Source organism: Nothobranchius furzeri, chromosome 10, assembly GCF_043380555.1.
Source record: "Nothobranchius furzeri strain GRZ-AD chromosome 10, NfurGRZ-RIMD1, whole genome shotgun sequence".
NCBI classification, from domain to species: Eukaryota; Metazoa; Chordata; class Actinopteri; order Cyprinodontiformes; family Nothobranchiidae; genus Nothobranchius; species Nothobranchius furzeri.
This window is the reverse complement of record NC_091750.1, coordinates 50,098,648-50,114,076: the sequence shown is the minus strand read 5'-3', so window position 1 is coordinate 50,114,076 and position 15,429 is coordinate 50,098,648. Positions and strand designations below refer to the sequence as shown.

General features: G+C 40.7%; 1 protein-coding gene across 3 annotated transcripts in view; it reads right to left on the bottom strand.

The window, feature by feature from the left end:
- LOC107386594 (seizure protein 6 homolog) overlaps positions 1-15,429 on the bottom strand; it is a 140,820-nt gene that overhangs the window by 60,866 nt on the left and 64,525 nt on the right. For all 3 annotated transcript variants that reach the window (XM_070555733.1, XM_070555734.1, XM_015961102.3), the window contains exons 2-3: positions 7,119-7,823; positions 6,556-6,677 (exon numbers count right to left, since the gene is read on the bottom strand). In XM_070555733.1, coding sequence (XP_070411834.1) covers positions 6,556-6,677; positions 7,119-7,823 — 827 coding nt within the window. The remainder of the gene's footprint in view (positions 1-6,555; positions 6,678-7,118; positions 7,824-15,429) is intronic.

Sequence of the window (15,429 nt, the reverse complement as noted above, 5' to 3'; positions counted from 1 at the left end):
TCGTTAACCCCAAAGTCAGGATTAGCTGTAAACACTTGGCATGCTCTGTAACATCTAAATCCTTAGCGGGGCGTTTCATTGATGATGCTCTAAAAAATAAATAATAAAATAAAATCAAATAAATCACCCAAGGTGGAATTTATTACCACGTCTGGCTCTTAGCTCTTTATATTTTCTTTGGTTTAATCCCAGTCTGTTTCTGAATTGTGTAAAACATAATCCATGCATCTCAGTTTGCTAATACGTGATACAGTAATATACCCCAGTGAGACTTGACTTTTTTTAAAGGTTTTTTTGGTTTGTTTGTTTTTTTGTTCTGTTGCCACTACCGCTCAAGTTTCACATTAAAAGTTTTCCAGTAATCCATTAAAAGTTTATTTCAGTGAGCAGTTGCCATGTTTTTGCCCTAGAAACTTCATCTAATAATAACTGTACATGAAAGCATGTTTGTTCATGAATCACACAACCTAACAACTGATGATCTGAGACCTACTAGAGCAGCGATCTCCATATGCAAAGGTCTGATGACCAACCTAGAATTTAGCTCTCCTCCAATGGAGGTCAGTCCAGAAGAAAAGACATACAGGTGACTTGTAATGCTCCTCCAGTTCTGGGCTCCCCACTGCATCCCAAAAAGATCTAATATAAGCCAGTTATATTTTCTGTAGATCAGCATTAAACCTTTGCTAGCGCACAAGACCCTGAGATACTTGAAGCCCTTGGTCTGGTGCAGTGGTTCATTCCCAATCTGGCACTGAGTTTCCATTTTTTCTGGTCATGGCCCATGGCCTCAGACTTGCAGGTGTTGATCCTCATCAGAGCTATATCACATTAAGCACAGTCCGCTGGGCAGGAATCTTAGTCAGTTGATTCTCAAACCATGAGAGACCACACATGTGGTGATAAAAAATCATAGATACACTAGTTTTCCTTGTAGTGTGAAGCAAACACAGCCCACAATAACCAAACCACGTTCACTCATGGACAATCCCCACTCAGATAATACATCTCGTGTGATAAAATGTGACTTTGAAGTAAACAAACATGATGGAGGAAGGAGCACACTTCAGCCACTGTGCTTTCTAATTGGCTAAACATTTAAACGGCAGTGGGTTCGTTTGTAAGCCAAAAAATTCAAACCAAGACAATCCAACATCTGTCAAAGTCCAGATGTATAAAGCAATCCTTCTGAGCATACCAGAGCACTCATAAAACACCACAACAGAAAGGGTTATCTGATAAGATCATCTTTACAGTCATTACGGTAATCATGCACAACTTTAAGATTGTTGGAAGGGAAGAGACTGGTCAAAAATCAGCATAATTATCCTCACATGTTAGGTGGGCAAAGTGTTCCAGTGTCTGCTAGAAGTCCAGACTGGATCAGACCAAATGAACAACATAATCAGCTAAACAGCAGGAATGGGTTAGAAAACTAGACCAACCATAGCAGTAGCAAAAGTATTTGCCAGCCACGCTCCACTGTTTACTTAGACAGGTCTACCATTGGCCTGCACAATAGGTGTGACCAATCACAGCTCTCTATGTAGAAAGATGTTGGGCGGGCTTCGCACCAGATCTGTGATGAAGAAAACATCAGAGGAGGGATGGTGCCAGCCTCACTGAAAGAGGAAGAGCAGCATAGACAAAAGCACGCTGCCCCCGCCTTTTGTATTTCATTGTTGGAACGCGAAGCAGCAGGCAATCAGCAGACCTCAACGCCCGGTTTGGTGCATAACGAGTCACAAAATCAGACCCTAACACTGCCAAATTGATAGATTTCCGTAGCAATAAATACCTCAACTTGTCCATTGCTCCGATTGGTCCTAGTGCTGTCCAATCACATGTGAAAACATTTTGAAAGACAACCGAAGATTCCGTCTCACGAGCTCTGTCTATGGGTCGTGGTCAGACTAAACAGATTGCTAGGCTAACAATGTGTGGCTAATGCTAGAAATTCCATCTTTAGTGAATAAAATCTGTGAAAACAGAAAGTTTAAACTGTAGTAAAAAAAATAAGTTGAGCTGCATTTAAATAGCCCCTAATAGACCACCTGAATCCCCATCTTCCAGAAGGACACCTCAAGGTATGTGAAGATAAAAAAAAAAAAACATGAAGATCACATCCATTAAAAACAGCTATAAATCCGCTGAACTGTCACAAAATAGTCATTTATTCACAAGTTGTTTAATTAAAATTTGAAACGATAGATTCAAGTTTGAAAAATAAAACACATTAAAATAAGTTGACGGGTAGAAAGAGAGATGCACTTTTTAAAGCATCAGCGTGAGGAGGGAAGAAAACAAAACCCAAAAATCTCTGCATCATTTTTATGAATGATCTCCCTTTGAAGCTGTCAGCAGATGGGAATGCTGTTGTAATCAGCCTCTGTGGCAGTGGGAGAAGCTATTCCCAGTGCTCCCAGCACATTACCACATTATTCTCCAGGAAGTGTGCGGGGTGTTCCATTAAACGGACCAATCAGAACGCTCGCAGAACCTCAAAGGAAAACTCCTCGAGACCCAGGCAGGTAAATCGGTGAAAGAAAGATGCAGAATTCAGAGCAGGACAGATGGCCTGGAAAGAGCTGATAGCTAGCTTACCCAACAAGATTTATTTGATGAAATTTAAAAAAGAAAAAGCTCCAAAACAGATTTAAACACTTTAATGCCACAGCCCAGCGCTAGAAAACCCCCATCTGTCCCACACTAAAACCTTATTGCAAAGATGGCTTTTGAAGAAGAGGAGATGTTTATGGAAATATCACCAAAACACTTCCCTTTGAAATTAAAGTGTGGGAGAGTAAACACTTGAAGTAAAACAAATTTACAATAAAAATCTAAATCCTATCAATAAGTTAAAAAATTAAACACATTTTAATCAACACTGGTTCAAAATATTTATTTAAATAGTTAAAATTGCTTTTGTAAAGTTGAAAGTTTAAATATGAAGTAATTGTTTCTATTCTCTAATTTTCCTCTGGGATTAATAAAGTATCTTTGAATTTGAATTTGAATTAAATTAATCCAACAAGGCCAGTGAACATAAAAGCTTCATTTTTATTTAAACACATAGAAAGACATCAATTAAATCATTAAATAAGCCTTTTTCATTTTAACGCCACTTGTTTTTTTAAAGCTGTTCATCATTACCAACTTTGCTATAAAAGCTGTGAAATGTCAAATAAAAATCAATAGTTAATATCTCCCTCTTAAGTGGTATGATAAATGCCCGTATGGTGAATTTGTTGTGAGACACGAGGGATGAGCAAGCTTTTTAAAACTGTTTTCAGTTTTCCTGACATTATTTATGTCTCTGCAGAAAGTTGTGATGTACCAGCCTCTTAATATTCCCACAATCACGCTACAAATAAATCACGCCGTGGTCAGATTCAGCAGCTGGAGCCATGCATTATGCGCTGTTAGAGGGGTTGAACAGCGAGGCTGCTGTCCTATGAGCTGCCAGGTAGCTAAAAATAGCATCAACTAAATACAGGAAAGGTCTCATTGAGCTTATATTTTACCCATATATGTGTTTGCACTCTGTGTTTTTATTTTTAATCTGACAGTTTTCTTTTTGAACACGATGTTTGACTAAACAGTTTGTACACAAAATGAACAAATACGTTTTTGAGTTCTCAGATCAGTCCTCCAGATTATTCCTTTAATTTGATTAGCATGCTCCGCCCTTGCAAACTGCTGGACTGTCATCTATGATGAAAACCCAGTTCCATAACGAAGGCTGGCTGCCAAACTGCGAGCGCGCTCTTCAACCATAATGCCTCTCCTCACAGCTCATCAACTCAGAGTTGTCAGTGAAATGTCAGCATGTGGTTGGCATACCAAGACCAAGAAAATTGATTGAGTTTGCAGGATCATTGCAAGATTGACAACTAGGACATTTAACTTAAATTTTTTTCTTTGTAACATTGTTTTTCTGGTTTTCTTTTGTGCTTTTTAAGTCAAATATATTGAAATGGGTTTGTTGAAAGATAATAAATAACCGTTTCCACTGCTTTAGATGGCACCTTAATCGACCTCTGTTTGGAGAAATGGAGATCTGCTCTGAGTTTGTTGAAGAAATATTTTCATCTTTATTTTCACCACAAATATAATTTTTCTAGATGAGAATGAAACAAAAACGTATTGAGTAGTTTTGGATAAAGACTAAAATGATGACTAACTGGGTCAACATTTTTGTGTGTGAATAAAAGACGAGATACAGAATGTCATTGACAGGAATCCAGTCAAAAGATGGGAAAGAAGCACGGGAAAGACAAAAAGACCACTCAGCAAATGGGCCAGATGGGACTAGATGAGAAGTGAACCTTAAGGCCCACCTTATCGTATGTGATACACACATTTCTAAGTTTGTAGTGGCTGTATCTCTTTAGCAAGATTAGCATTTTCCAAAACAATCTGCAGTCTTAAATCTGGTTTTCTGTCTGCTCATGAATTATTTATGTACTTAAGTGTCAAGTGGGATTTTTATTTAGAATGATTATTGTTGTATTATTATAGAATTGCTTAATAAATTTAATATAAAAGTTAATAATTGTTATATTATCATTACCAATCAAATGTTTAAGAGGTGAAGTGGAGCTAGCTTCTGTTTGACCAAGTTCAAGGGAAGTTCCCAGGAAAAGGTTAAAAAGTTTTGTCAAAAAGAAGGGAGGAACGTGATTAAAGGACAAGTATTTGCTGGGTTACTAACTACTTTTGTCATGTTTGATAACTTATAAGTATGTAAAGATTTCTCCGTGCATGTGATTCATTATATACACACACACACACACACACACACACACACACACACACGCACACACATGCACATTTATACTTGTCTAAAAAATTGTGTAATTTATACTTGGTGAAAATGTTCACTCTCACTTTGTCATGGCCACTTTTACCAACAATTAGCTTATCACTTCTAATAGAACTAATCTCAATTCCTACAAACTGGGGTTTTTCTAGAGTTCTCTATATCAGTCAAGACAGACACCTTTACACAGATCCACTTTTGCACCATCCCATTAAGATCCAACACTAACGGCTATTTAAAACTGTCTAGAAGATACACAAACACACAACTTGTTCACACTCCTTTGAAAACTGAGAAGATGTCAACATCCCAATAATTTCAGCTACACGAAATCCTCCAGCAGGTGAAAGTTTAACAGCTCAGAGAGTTCAGATTGGGTAAAAACCAATCGAGTTATGAGATAAATGAAGTTCTAAATGAATAAAATGGTCTAAAGTTTAGACTGTAAACTTAATAACTTCTCCACATATCCAATCCAAGCTCATCCTATCAGAAAATGTGAACGTTTTTGGAGGAAGAAAAGTTCCACAGACTGATGTTCACAGAGTTGTGAGACATGAATGAGTTAAATGTATCCCTCTCCTGAAACAGAGCGTTGGCTCGTCATTCGCATCAAACAACTTCCCTTTGATTATCAGAGAGAGGGACACCGCGGCCCCCATCGGTCTGCACAGCGCTGAAATGAATTGCTTCCTCGTGGGTTTCAATCTTGCCCAGTTGCAGTTTTTAAAGTCACAAAAGAAATTTTCCACCAAATGCACCGGAGGAGCTACGAAAGCCGAGAGCTGATACATCAAATGCATGTGACTGTGTGAGTGTGCATGCAGGTGAGTGTGTGTCTGCTTATAAGTGCTTCAAGATTTACTTAAGTTACCCAGAGGAAGTCTTCAGAGAAAAGCACACTCTCAAACACACTCTCTGTCAAGACTTATCTTAGCCTTCCAGAGGCAGCAAGACAAAGCTCACGCATTTTCAAGTCTCCAGTGGTAAATGAGGTGTGTGAGGAATTGTAAATGCCGGGGAACACGCTCACACTGACAGTTAATTTTTATAACCTTTTGTGCATAGACTTACCGAGCAAACATTCAACCTTAGACAGACCCCACTCCCCACCCTCCAACCCCTCATCTTTGGTGCCCTCATCCACCCACTCACCCCAGTAATTCACTGCCTGTCTTCATCCAGGGACAAAAGACCAGCAAATCCCGCTTCTGCCGCCACCAAAACATGTCAGAGCCATTCGCTCGTTAAATGAAACACTGCGTTGCGACATAATGTAAGTTTAATATGTGTTCTCTAAAGCAGCTCAGGCTAGAATTGGCATCATTAACATTTATGTATTAACAATAAACCATGTTTTTTTGACTTGGCGTGGCTCCGCCTCATTGCTTTTATTGAACTTTAGAGTCTTTATATATTTTTTACCATTTGACATTTTAGCTTTTCACATTTCACACATTTATCTTTTTTTTGACGTGTCTCTCAGCTCACTGTCAGGAGCATTTGCAGATACTGACAGCTTGTTTGGAGTTAAAACAAACTGTTCCCTGCCTGCCTTGCAACAAACAGCGGAGCACGTTTGCAGCTAAACGGTGGAGCTCTCAAATGACTCCTTTTGCGTTAACGGAGACCAAAATAAAACCATATAAATAGTGAATTTGCATAACTTCGTGAATAAAAAAAGAATCAAGTCAAGCAACTGACACTTATTCTAATGAGTCTTTATGACTGACCTGAACCTCGATGCCGTATCCCAGGTAGACGGTAATGAAGTAGCTGCACTCCACACCAGAGTCGAGTGGCTGCAGGATTTCAACGTTACCTTCTGAATCAGTGAAATTCATGTTGCATGGCTCTGCGGGAGAGAGCGAAAATGAAAGTGATTTCTTTTTTTCCCAGACCAGTGATCTTTCTGACAGCCCACCTGTGTCTGTGTGCCCCCCAAAACCCTCCAACTATCTCTGCAGATATCCTCTTTGATACCGCTTATCTGGGCCCTCAGCCCTCTGTGGCCAGTGGAAAGGACAGGCAGGACACATCAGGGGGGAAAAATCAGATTGTTTTTGACACATGAGCAACTCTGTTATCCCTAGTGAAGGGACAGGGTGCTGTGTGCTGAATGCAAAATGAACAGGCATGATGTCGATGACCGGATGCTTCAAATCTGCTCCTCTGGGATGCTTCTGATAAATTAAGGCAAAAATCCCCAATCAGAATTTCCACCAGACACAAAAAGACACCAGAAGGTACAAGTAGAATGTCTTTGAACGTTTTGTTGAAGGGTAAACACACTTACCTGATGTTTGCATGGTGGTGATGGTTGTCGTTGTGATGACCGTTGTTGATCCTGTGCTGGTACCTTCTTCTTGTTGGTGATGATCCGGACTGGTTTTGCTTTTGATTACCGTGTCCCTCCCATGACCTTTGTCCAACATTGTAGACATGGGTGAATGGGTGGCATCCATAGGAAAATCCTTGCCAACTACTGGATTGCCTCTACTAAATGGTGTCACTTGAGTAGTTAGGGAGTGTGTGGTCAGCTCCACCTTGGTTGAACTCTTGGTCTTCTCCTTGGCTGACTTCCTCTGAGGACGAGACACAGGTGGGACTGGTGTTGTGGCGGAAAATGTGGTCAGCGGGGAAGTGGCAGCTGCAGTGGCTGTAGTAGCAATGTCTGAGAAGGCTGGGGCATCCTCGTGGGATACGATTCGAGTTACAGCATCTTCCGCGTTTGGAACGGACAATGAGCCTGGCATGGTGGGGTGCGCAGCCGCAGAGCCATCCTTCCAAAAGAAATGCTGGTCTCCCTGGAAGTCTCTTGTAAGCAGATGCTCGGGAAGCAGCAGGCCCTTGAGGATCGGCTGGTGGTTGGGCATGTGCATCGGTGAGATGGTGGTGACTGAATGGACTTCACTCTCTGTGTCTTGTGTTGGTAGGTGTGTGAAGAGGTCCCTGTTGCCATCTTGGGACTTTTTACTGATGCCATTCATTTCCCTTGGACCTGAGAGTAAAATAATAAAGAACATAATACAACTGTTACAAGAAAGCACGTGACACCAATTTCATACAAGCATGTATTCTAGAAAAAATAGTTTTCTTTATATCGTGTGTAAGGTTATGAAGTTCATGGTTTTCAACTCCATACAGCTGGCCCCTGGGCACAATAACACCGTGTAGAAAAACCAAGGTCGGGTTGTCCTCAGACTGTTTACATTCCAGGAGAAGAGTCCGAAGGAGAAGAAGAAGCTTTACTTAATCAAAGTACTTTATTTGTGATTAAAATTATTAAGCAAAACAGATGTTGATCAACAATAATCAAGTGAATGATCTGTGAAATAAATATGTCATGAATTATGTTTAATGAAACCAGGACTACGGTGCAGACATACTGATCCTCATCTCCATAGAAACGCATGACACATTGTTCCAACCAATCAGAGCTTTCGGCTGCCGCAGGAGAATCTGGTGTTGACTTCAAGTGTCCAATCTACTTTACTGAAACTTATCAACAATCCAGAGATATAAAACAAGGCAACGCCATTTTAAGTCAGTTCCATCTTGACTTCAGTTCTGTTCACCATCATCCTAAAGACAAGCGCAGCCTGGCCGGATGCGTTTTCTTTAAACTAAGAACTGTGAAACGGGAGATTTTCGTCGTTTAACAACCAGACGACGTCCTTTCAAAATAAGAGCACCTGCTGACGCCGCTGAACGGTACCGGGGTCAACCCTCCAGACGGGCTTTGAAACGTTGTGATCGCTGCACCGACAGCTCCACCGTACATCCGAGGTTTCCAGACCTGGCAATTCCTGATCTACTTGGGAGACCCCACTGGGTACGTACACGGCAAAATAGCGGCTCATGTCATCACTTTATAAGCCTCGTGATATCTAGTCATAACAAAGACGACCAGATTCGATTACGTCATCCTAGAGAATCTGAACCAGACACACGCACTCACACACACGCACCAACACAACATCCGAATCCATTCTCATCCATCACAGAGTTAGTCCTGGTAGATTGTTTAGAATTTATAATTCAGAAATTAAAGATTCTCAAACGATCCCATCTCTCTCTCTTTTATTGTCTCAAAGTCAATACAGAGTGTTTAATTAAACTCCCTGATGATAAAAACAGCCTATTCTTCTGTTTATAAAAAGTGAACTACTAACACTGTATTAAAATACAACTTTGGTTAGTTACATCACTTTGTTTCCGTTACACGTGTAATTATTTCACACTTAGTTATGTTTTAAGAATAAGTCAAAGTAGGCAGTGCAGGGACTCTTCCAAAATGTGCATGAGTGTTTTAGATGCCAGTTATGGTCACAATGACTGAATACAAAATTGTTATTTGGTGTTTTTATATTTTTCTATTTCTTAGACTTAGTTTTAGTTAAAAGTGACAATGTGTAGTTTATACCATTAATCTCAGGAAATATCAATGGAAATGTAGTAAATGAATTAATAGATGCCCAGTTGTTGAAAAATATTGGCAGTTTCATGACATATACCCATAAAAATCTGTTCTAAAATACATGGGAGCGGGTCTATACGAAAACTGGAGCTCATTCTCATTGATTTACAGCTCCTTCTTGAGGATATGCAACTCTGTTGGTCAACGCTAGGCTTGTGTAGATGAATTGTTTTGCTGTAGAGGAAATGTAAATTATTATGAAAGATTACTACTTAATAAGATCTTTAATCTTTATTTTAATGTATCTAAATTTCATCAGCCAGTTGGGCTCAGGCATCTGGTCAGAATGCCTCCTGGATGCCTCCCTGGTGAGGTTTTCTGGGCACGTCGAACCAGGAGGAGGCCTAAAGGGAGACCAAGGACATGTTGGAGGGACTATGTCTCTCGTCTGGCCAGGAAACGTCTTGGGGTTTCCCCGGAAGAGCTGGCCCAAGTGGCTGGGGAGAGGGAAGTCTGGGCTTGTCGCGACTTAGACTACTGCCCCTGCGACCCGACTCCGGATAAGCGGATGAAAATGGATGGATGGATGGATGGATGGATGGATGGATAAATTTCATTTCTAGTTTTTTGGTAATTGTTTTTATTGCATCGTCTTTTTTTTTAATTAACAAAAATGTAAAGGGTGGCTAGGCAGTTTGGGCTTGCTTTTAGCACCCCCTAGTGTCCATTTAGTAGAAATGAAAGCTAAATGTATTCCCTCGCTGAGTGTTTGTTTTTTTAACACCTTCATCTAACAGCTCAAACGTCTCCCCAGCCTTCATTAGTGTCTACAGGGGTGATTCATCACTAAATGAAACAAATCATCTGTGTTCGTGATATAAAACATGCAGGAAATGTGCTGGAAGCAGACTGCAGTGCCAAGTATGTCATCTTCATTCTTTCCCAAGTCCAGCAGGTCGGACAAGCACTCTGAATTTGCAAATGCGGGATTCTGGCCACAGGGGTGGTGGGGGTCTGAGTGACATTTCGTTAACCCTAAACAGGTTCATTGTAGCACATATTGCCTCAAGAAAAGGACTAAAAATATATGAAAAATTTTGCAGAATATCCCTTTAATCATGTTTGTTCTAAAACGTTTCAACTAAGTAAATTAAGTTGAAACTTTTAATTCTGTATTTTTGCCTGCCTGTCTAATGAAGAATGTAATTAAGGACATATGTGCGTGTGTGTGTGTGTGTGTGTGCGTGCGTGCGTGCGTGCGTGTGTGTGTGTGTGTGTGTGTGTGTGTGTGTGTGTGTGTGTGTGCGTGTGTGTGTGCGTGTGTGTGTGTGTGTGTGTGTGTGTGTGTGTGTGTGCGCGCGCGTGTGTGTGTGTGTGTGTGTGTGTGTGTGTGGTTGCCGGGATGGCCCTAATGAGCCACTGACTGCAGCTTCAATATTTCTTTTGCTCTTAGTTCACATTACCAGACTTATAAAATGTACAAATCAAAATGTCGGCACTTTGTCATAACAGATCGTTACATAAATACGTCACAAATTACTGTTGAACTTTATCGTGATTTCAGTTTCAGCCGCTGGCGTAATTCAAAACATTTTTATGTGTTTTTTTCCTCTCTGTTGATATCATAATTTTAATTAAGGACTACTAATGTTCTGCAGCGTAACATGATTTGATGTGCACATCTAAACTCGTTGTTGTTCAGGCTGTTGCGCCGTGTGACTGAACACACGCTCCTCACATATATGGAAGTCCTGAGTTTCCTCTTGGTTCTTGGCCCACTTTACATTTTAACAAACTTATTATAAAATACACATCTTCAAGGGCTGTGTGACCAAATAGTGCTGAAAGCAGAAAGGAGCGACTTACAGAAAGCCAGTTTATTAAAACTCAATTGAACTGTTGCAGCCTGCAGGCAGTGGCATTGCAGAATGGAAAAACGCTCAGTGGAAAGGGTTTGTTTACTTATTGGATGAAAAAAATGCTCTGACCACTGCAGCATAAAGAAGGACTTAATAAGGTCAGTAAATGAAGAGATATGCAAACAAAAACTGGATTAGTCATTTAGCTGCTTCATTAATAAAAGTGTGCAAGATGCGAAACACACATATTTATCATGGCCCTGGTTATTTAAAAGACTATCACACCAAATAAGAAATGTTTTCTTCTGTGTTTTCACCTTGTTGGGAAAGACATGCTAAAATGAACATATTTAGGCTAACGTGGCAGATGCTTGCCATTTATAATTGGCAGCAGTAGGACTTTAATGGGACAAAATTGATTATTAAATTGAACATTGCACGTGTTTCATCTACCTCTATCTCTACAGCACTTGCTTAAAGTCTCTTTGGAGGAAAATATTACTCAGAGACACAACCATTAATTTCATCCAGAAACAAACAGAGCAGAATTACCCAGAGTGCAAGAAAAAAGCACAAAATAAACAGAGTGGCGCACCACTGTCATTTTTTTTTTTTGTCATTTTAAACTTCAAGGAAGCTTTTGCCTGCCACACTAGGAAACAATGATCAATCATCTTGTGCTGCGTGTGTTTTCTGCAGCCAGATAATTGCATTGTGTGTCCAAAAGGACAAGCATATTCCCTACTATCAGCCACAGTTTTCCCACTTTGGTTGTTTGGGGGGAAAAAAATCTAACAAATAAATTGCTTTCACTGGTGCGAATCCTCAAATACTCCAAACAACAAAAGAGGAACTTACTGGAAAGGCTTTGATGCAGCATCAACATTTTCCCCAACTCATGCTTCTTTTTAAGGTAAATATGAAGATGTTTGATTTATTTATCAATCTAAAGGAATACATATTTATATATTATATACTTTGCTTACAGATTTCACCTTAGCATACATAAACACTTTTATCTTCTGGTTTTGCTCTTTTCTAGCTTTTCATATTCGGTTTTTATCAGGCAATTAGCCATAAGGATGTAAAACACAATGTATGAAATCAATAAATAAAGACTTGAAATTGTAGAGAATACAACACTTTGATAAGAGTCGATCAGAGTTCACATCATAATTTCATGTATGTGTTAACGTGCCGGCGTGAAACAATGCTGCCTGCTTTGACACCTTAATTAGCTGCATATGGGGGTGACTGCTCGCCTTGATGAGGCAGAAAAAGCTGCCGGCAGACTCTTATTGATGAAGGAGTTTTGTTGATTCAGGCTGCACATGAGTGAAATATCATAATGTGAACATCTCGGTTAGATTGCTGCACATGGATGGATGATGGAGCCTCTGTTGAACATCAAAACCAATTTTGTTACGTAAAAGTGTTTTGAATTGTAATTGTGAAAAAATGTTGATGTAATTACAGAAACGAGAGATGGGTTGAAGTGGGACATCAAATTTCTTTTCCCCAAGATCTGTGCATTTCCTTTAAAGAGGGCATACTGTATAATGATTTTTTCCTCACATTATAATAGATTTATGGTAAATACAAACATGCTCATGCACTTTTCATTGCTAAATTCCTCTCACATAAAGCAAATTCAGCAGCTTTATCTTTGACAATTTCAATACCTTCCAGAATGAGCCGTTATAGGACTCTATTTTAAATATGTAGTTCACGTGTTTAATCACGTTTCCGGTTTCCCCCACAGGTCACAACACGCCCTACAAGTTAAATAAATTGTAAGTCGCTTTGGATAAAAGCATCTGCCAAATGAATAAACATAAACATAAACATAATCAATATTTTTGCAGTTGTCTCTAGTAGAAATCAATGCCTTGCCGGCTGTACTCAGGGCTCAAAAATGCCTACAAACTCTTGGCTCAGCAAGGAAAAGTCTGCAACATCAGAGAAGAGCTTAACATGACAGGATTTGGAGTCTTATTGCCTGATATTTGGACATCTCGCCTCGGATTGGATAACAGCAATGCAACTCTACCACTGACTCTGCTTGCTCTGCAAGATTGATGTTTTATCTCCACAAATTACACAAGCCTGGAGGAGTTCTGCCATGTTGAGGAGGTTCTAATGCTAACAATTAGCTTCTGCTAGTAAAGTCATTATCTGCTGACTCCAGATACTAAAACAACAGCCTTCCCTTCAATACACAATATTTGTTAGTCCAAGTGACAGTGTGACGTAGATCTTTCAGGCTTTGCAAATCCTAGAATTTAGAAGCTAATGCAGGAGATAGATGTAGGAGACTATTTTCATGTTCAGCCTGCATGAAAAACACAGATTGATCAATCATAATCCGAAATTTCATTTCATTTATTTATAAAGCCCCTTCTGCGACCAATGCAGACGCCCAAGGTGATGAACACAACACAATAAAAACATAAAACCATCAGAATAAAATATAACAATCATAAAACCAGCATAAAATCAATTAAAAGAGGAGAGTAAAAGCAAAAAATAAAATCCAGAAAAAGGTTAAGAGGCCGGGGCATCGAAACAGAAGTTGCAGTTTCCAGTACTGAATCACTTACCTTAAAAAGAGTGCGTGGATCATGAGAATTTGATTCCACAATGTTGGCATAATATCTGATCCTAGCCTGTCGTACCACTTCCTGGTAATCAAAAAGTGACTTTTTATAAATTTCATAGGACATGTGAAGTTTTTCTTGCTTCCTCTTTCGCTCAGCTCTCCTGCAGGCCTGCCTGGAGGCCTGGGTCTCATCAGACATCCACGGTTCTGCCCTATGCCCTCCTTTCCTAATCTTAAAAGGAGCAACATCATCCAAAACGGATATGCATAGCATGTCAAAACGAGTAATAAACTCTTCAACAGGGAGGTGGGCTAAGAGAAGATCCTGTCCTGCTAGACCAAAGCACTCACTGAATCTCACCACCGTAGCAGGATTTATGGCACGACTGCACCTCTCAGGAAGAGAAGCTGGGACCTGCCGAGACGGAACACTAAAATTACATAAAATCGGAGAGTGGTCTGAGAAAACAGGCCTCAGCGTGTCCACATTAATGGAATGAAGACCAGAGGAAAGAACCAGGTCAAGAGTGTGTCCCTTCACATGTGTAGGACCCTTAACTCACTGAGAAAGATTCAGTGAACTTAACAGGTGCAAAAAGTCCTCGACCATCGGCTTATCAGGGCAACAAATATGGATGTTAACATCTCCTACAATCAAAATCTGATCATATTTCAACACATTCATAGCCAAGAAATCAGCAAAGTCTTTTAGAAATTCCACATTCAGTCCAGGCGGGTGATAAATCCAAGCCACAAAAGGTTGAGGAAAAGGTCCAAGTTCAAAAAAGCAAACCTCAAAACTAGAAAAAGGACTTAAAGGGATAATCTGTTTGCAGCTGAAACCTGATTTATAAACAATGAGAAGCCCCCCGCCCCTGCCCGCAGTTCTTGGCGCATTAAAACAACTACAGTCTGCAGGTAATAATTCCGACAGGGCACCCAAAAAATCGAGCCCTTGTTCCTCAAAGAAGTCTTTCAGAATAAAAGTTTTGTTCATTACCGACCTTGCATTAACCAGGCCGAGGCAAGCCGACGATGATGTGTTTAGTCCAGTAGCAGCAGAATCCAGAGACACGGGCGCTGTTGACATGTAGTCCACATGACACGGATTAGCAAGGTTGGCACCCTTTCAGCGGTAGCAAAACCCCCGGAATACACGTTGCGACGGAGCATCCAAGTTGAAGCCCGCCAATGGCACCAAGCAGGATGGTGGAGGATCCAACAAACGAGACGGCGCCACGAGAAGATGTCCAGGCCCACACAGCCCGGCGAGCTCCTTCCAGGACCGGGGCAGTTTGGCACGTAGGTGCACATGTTTCTCACCTCGACAGCCACAACGCTGGCGGCGCCTCCTCCGCTGATGATGACCGGATGCACACCGCGGTGGGACGGGTGGCACCGAGAGGCTCCGAAATGAGCGCGGGGGACTGAAATCCCCCCGGCTCGTCACAATCACCGGACTGATGAAGCCGACATCAGGCCGGAGTTTTAGAAGTGTTGCTCGATCATAAGTCAGCAATAGGGATGCACTGTCCACACAAAGCGCAAGAACCAAAAAAAGAATAAACATATACAGAGAAGAGTGTCCGTGAGACAGACGGCATGCCACACACACCGGTGCAATGGGGGTGTGGTCAACTTCCACACTTGGGGTGTGCCACACACACCGGCGCCATCTTGAATTAAAAATGTTTTTTGTTTTCAGTGTTCCACACCTTTTAAGAAACCA